The sequence below is a fragment of the Magnolia sinica genome, chromosome 4 (genome assembly GCF_029962835.1).
Source record: "Magnolia sinica isolate HGM2019 chromosome 4, MsV1, whole genome shotgun sequence".
Classification (NCBI taxonomy): Eukaryota; Viridiplantae; Streptophyta; class Magnoliopsida; order Magnoliales; family Magnoliaceae; genus Magnolia; species Magnolia sinica.
Genome location: NC_080576.1, coordinates 16,651,611 through 16,656,724, shown reverse-complemented (window position 1 = coordinate 16,656,724; position 5,114 = coordinate 16,651,611). Strand labels below are relative to the sequence as shown.

The following is a 5,114-nucleotide window of genomic DNA, read 5'->3' as shown; positions in this document are numbered from 1 at the left end:
AGGTGTGGGCCAAACCAATTTTTGTACTCGGTCCTGGGCCTTATGTTAGGCTCATGCCAGGCTCGAGCATTGGCTCTTTAAGTGTTGGGATGGAAACGGACCTAATTAAAGACTCTTGATGGACCGTTGGTGTATCTTTGTTCTTGAACATCTATATTCAGGCCACAGCCTCGTTTCCATCGAGAAGATTTATCTGCAATCGTCAACAGTCAAAATATTCACGATCAACGGTCAAAACTCAAGGAGAAAACGATCGCCAAGATGCCCTTGACGTAGTAAAATTACAAAATTACCCTTTTTCCAGAATTCAAGAGTCACTGGTTAAATAACCTTAAGCCCTAACCCAACATATACAACTTCTTCCCCTAACCAAAAAGCAGACCAACACCCATCAGTCAATAGTCAATAGTCAACTCATGTTGGACTACATTACCCTCCCACGCTATAGGGGCTGTTTTGTAATTTCCCCATGCTCAGTGGCCCTTGCATCCCATCCCTTGCATACTGCTGCCACATGACCTGCTCCTCCACCAGCAGCTGCTGCTTCTTCTCCATCTCCACCATCTGCACGTACGATGGTGGCGGAACCGCCAGCGACTCTGCAAAAGGATCCCGCCCTTCACCTCCTGAAACCTGTGGCGCAGGCAATGCCAGCAACCCAGGGGTCCCACCAATCAAAGCCATGCTACTCGCACTTCCAGCAGCGTTCCCACCATATCCGGTTGCAGCTGTAGCTGCATTTGCCTGTTGGTACATCCCATCCAGCAACAGCATATCAAAACCACCCCCAAGGGATGCCTTCTGATTCGAGAGATGGCTCGCTGACTGCACTAACGCCGTCTCCCAATCTGCCGACTCGTCCTCTGTCGTGAAAGCTTCCCATGCAGGTGGGCCCGCTGCTTCGCCAGCGAACAATGCAAGTGCCAGCTTATTTCCTTGTTCTTCTCCTGTGATTGCATCACCGTTCAAATTCAATAAATCAGCTTCTTGTTGTGTGTCGTTATCTTTCTCTTCTTCTTTGAGCTCTTCTTTCTCTTCTTCTGGTGTAACTTCTTCGATAATCTCTGGTGCTGGCAATGCCTTGATAGTTGAGGGCTCCTCTTCTGTTGGTTCGATCTTGGGTTCCACAATGACTTCCTCCTTGGGCATATGGATCTTGGACTTTTGGCTCTGGACTAGAGCCATCTTGTCTCGGATAAACTCGTCCATGACTTCCAGCTTCTTGGATGGGATTTTCTCCACTTCAGGGTACTCTGATGACCTTGCGATCCCGACGGTCTTGCACCAGCTGTAGAATTGATCGAGATCGTCGAATTGCTTTGAGATCCGGCTGAAGATTTCATAGACCTTCACGCAATCTGGGACTTCTAGTTCCATGAACCGATCGATCAAGATTCCCATAATCTCCATGATGTCGAAATATATCTGGAAGCTCTCTTTTACTAATGGGTAGAGTGCAACGGTGACCACCCGATTTGTTTTCGCTGAGCCTGTGAAAAATAATCAATGTATCAAAATGAATTACATCTTAATGGATCAGGACCGATGAATCAAACATCCACCTTATACTATTGGATGGTGCAAATTCTGTGGATTGATGCTCGTAATGTTTTTTAATTTACCAAAAGTAGGGTAATTATATTGGAGGGTTAGAAATGTCCGATCAGTGGGACTCTTAGGTCGTACACCTTCCATTGGATGATCCACATCAATTGATATTTGTGCTAAATGGATGGTGGAAACGGTTTTTATTCTAAATTTCAATGTATAGATTGCACGGATTAGCTTATACATCAGATTGGCTGACCAATATGGTTTTTAGACATTTTAAGCGCCGTTCAAGCAATGTGTGCATATGTGCATGTTATACCCATGTACGTCCCTGCATGCGTATAAATATACAAAAGTACATACCTCTCTCTCTCTCTCTCTCTCTCTCTCTCTACACACACACACACATGGGAAATGGTACTGTGAGGTCAACCTCATAGGAACTTTCCATGATGTCAAGCTGTGTGGGCCCACCGTGATGTGTGTCAAACATTGACACCATACATTTGATGGTTCATTTGGCGCAGGGTATTAGAAGGGATTTGGTGGGATAGAATTGCATTTGGTCCGTGCAATTCCATCCAACATTTGGAGAGGATGAGAAAGGTTGGGATTAGGTGGGATGGAATTGCATTTAGTCCCATGGAATTGCATTTAGTCCCATGCAGTGTTTCCATGGATTTCGAAATCCACTACACATGTGGGGCCCCACATTGATGCATCCATTTACCCATGTCGTCCATCCATATACTTCGTTTACACGTGACATTCTGGTTATATATGTGTATAAGTGAATGACATCCATTGTGAATTTGATTAATTGATTACAATTCTATGGTCTACTAAACATGATTTTGCTTAATCCAGTGTCTTTCGGTAGCAAAAATTTTATTCCAAACATGGGATTGGATGGTTACAATACCATGGTATTTTCGGACATGCAATCATTGTGCAATAATGATGTCAATCTCATCTAATACAATTCAATATCATTCCATTCCATAGACCAAACATGGATATCCAAAAAATCAGCCGTATACAGAACTCAAGTGAGCCATACTATCTAAAACGATGTGAAGACATGCTTAAAACATATAAAGCACTTGGTCGGGCACACCTGAGTTTTGGATGTGGCTGAAACCTCTAATCCCTTATCCAAGTGGGACGCACGCAATGGATGGTCTGGATTTGTGAACCACATCTCATTGCGCCCAATAATTGATTATGAATGTTTTAATGGAAGGGTAACCCCTCTCAACTGTTGTATGTAGTGTGGCCCACCATGGAATGGTGCATTTGACTGATGCGGTAGATGTTCAACACGTAGGGGCATACACGAACCAAGCTAGCTTGGTTAGCTCGCTCGACTTGACTCGAAAAAGTTCAATTCGACTCGATTCAAAGTTGAGTTCGAGCCAAGTCAAGTTGATTTTTTGAACTCGAAAATGAGTTCAAGCCGAGGTCAGCTAGTGGCCAAGCCAAGTCAAGCCGAGGCCAGCTCGACTCGGTTCGACTCGATGTACAGCCCTATCAACACACATCACGGTGGGGCCACACGGCTCGACCTCATAGTAATATTTCCCATATATAGTAATACTTGCCTGTAGGACGACATGCGAGAAATCGCTCGAGGAGCTGTTGGAGATGCTGAGTCCGTGTGAAGATTTTTTGGATCTTCATCTCACGGACCGGCGTGGCCCGTGTAGAGGAGGACTGTCCCGCCTCCTCCTCGTCATCACCGACCGAGGAGACCCTCCGTGACTTGTTGCGCCGGCCATGCATGCGGAACTCCAGCCGTTCATCTAGGTAGAGTGCAAATGTACGGACAAAAGCAGAGAAGTCCCACGACCCAGATTGCGACGTGTCCCTAAAATCCGACATGTTGAGGAGCCGGGTCCCACGCCGGGTTGCGAAGAAGATTTCCTGCTCGTAGGCCTGATCGCCCTCCGACAGGAGCCGATGGATCAAGATGAGGGTCTTGAGGGCGACGGTCCAATTTCGGGTTTTGTTGAGGCGCCTGGATAGGGTATTGATGCAAGCGCTAACGTACGCACGGGAGTAGGATGTTAAGCTAAGGATCTCTCTGATGTACTTCTCCTCAGGCGGTTGCTCTTCATGACGCGTGGCCTTGATAATGGCGACATCGAGGTCGGAGATGGAGTTGTTGCCGGCCTTAGCGAGCCCGATGCTCGTCTTGTCCTTGACAGCGCCGAGGGCTTTGCGGATCTTGCTAGGGGCCATGGCTTAGGATGGAAATAGGGTGCGTAGGATAAGGATTTATATGGAGAAAATGGGGTGTAGGATGATAATAACGATGGACTATTAGAGATGGGTCAGGCCAATCCTGTAATACTGAAATGAATTTGAAGTAAAAGGGTGAGTAAATACATACGTAAATAAATAAAAGAGAATACGTATACATGTAGACTAATACGCCTGTGAAATTTTACCCGTACATGATATGTTGTATATACGTGTACGCTATACTACTTGCATTCTGTTTATACGGTGAATAATATGTATGAACAGATTTATTTTTTTTAAGAACCATTGGATGTCTTGATCGGACATGTTGTGAATTGGGATAACCGCCCGTTAATTCAGCTGAATGTGGGGCCCACCATCCGAAAATCCCATATCGGGTCATATTTCCAAACTCATGGTTAATGGGCGGTGGGAAATGATATATACACCTCTCTTGAGTAAAGTGGGCCCCTTTGTAGGGATGAGATAAAATCTATAAGTTGTGCTACCGCCCACTGGGGCCCACATGCTGAATGGTTCGATTATCAGAACCGTCCATGTTGAATACTCTATTGTACAAGGTCTAATACAAGAAATCTAACTTGAAACAATGATTAGGACCATCGGTATCTGCCAGATGAAATTAGAAGAACGAAAAGAAAACATTCAATGGCTCCCATTCAACTGTAAAAATCAGATGTCTGGAAAGTAACATATTGATGGTAATAAAGAAAACATGGACGGTCCCGATCATTATAACGTCTCAGCATGTGGGCCCCAGTGGGTGGCGACACACGCTAGAATCTCAGTTGCGACAGACGCCATAACAATCGCAAAATCCGTTTAACAAAAAAAAAAGAAAAAAACACCTTGAAATGATGGGTATCTTCAACATGCATATTTCTCGTCGTTCCTCGTATCAAAGAAGAGGAAATAAGAGAAGAAAGAAGAGAGAAGGAATAGCTCTCTTTTCCCTCTCCTTCTCTTCCTTTCTGTCTCCAAACCAGAAAGACTCAGCTACTTTTGAATGAAACATGCTATGTCCGTCAATATAGGATTAAAAGCGGAATCCAATGGACTTAGGTGTGACACGTGGCTTCGTACTATTGGCAGAGGAGTAAGTTCGTTGAGTAATACGTGATCACCCTTTGACGGGTTCCGACCTGTCTGTAGCCACAAGTATAATATTGGAGCACGTTTGAGAAATCAGAACCGTCCATCCCATCGGTGATGAACTTTTTGGACTTTGGTACAATTTCAGATAAGATGATCCTGACCGTTATTTGTCAAGTGGAATGTGGCCAATTGAAAATTTTCTG

The 5,114-nt window shown here is 44.8% G+C and overlaps 1 protein-coding gene across 1 annotated transcript; it reads right to left on the bottom strand.

The window, feature by feature from the left end:
- Positions 1 to 302: 302 nt before the first annotated feature.
- LOC131244385 (putative clathrin assembly protein At1g03050) lies at positions 303 to 4,782 on the bottom strand. The gene is made up of 3 exons (XM_058244000.1): positions 4,665 to 4,782; positions 3,153 to 3,903; positions 303 to 1,490 (listed from the first exon to the last, which is right to left on the bottom strand). The coding sequence occupies exons 2-3, from the start codon at positions 3,790 to 3,792 to the stop codon at positions 430 to 432; spliced, it is 1,701 nt and encodes a 566-aa protein (XP_058099983.1). The 5' UTR covers positions 3,793 to 3,903; positions 4,665 to 4,782; the 3' UTR covers positions 303 to 429.
- Between the last annotated feature and the right edge of the window lie 332 nt (positions 4,783 to 5,114).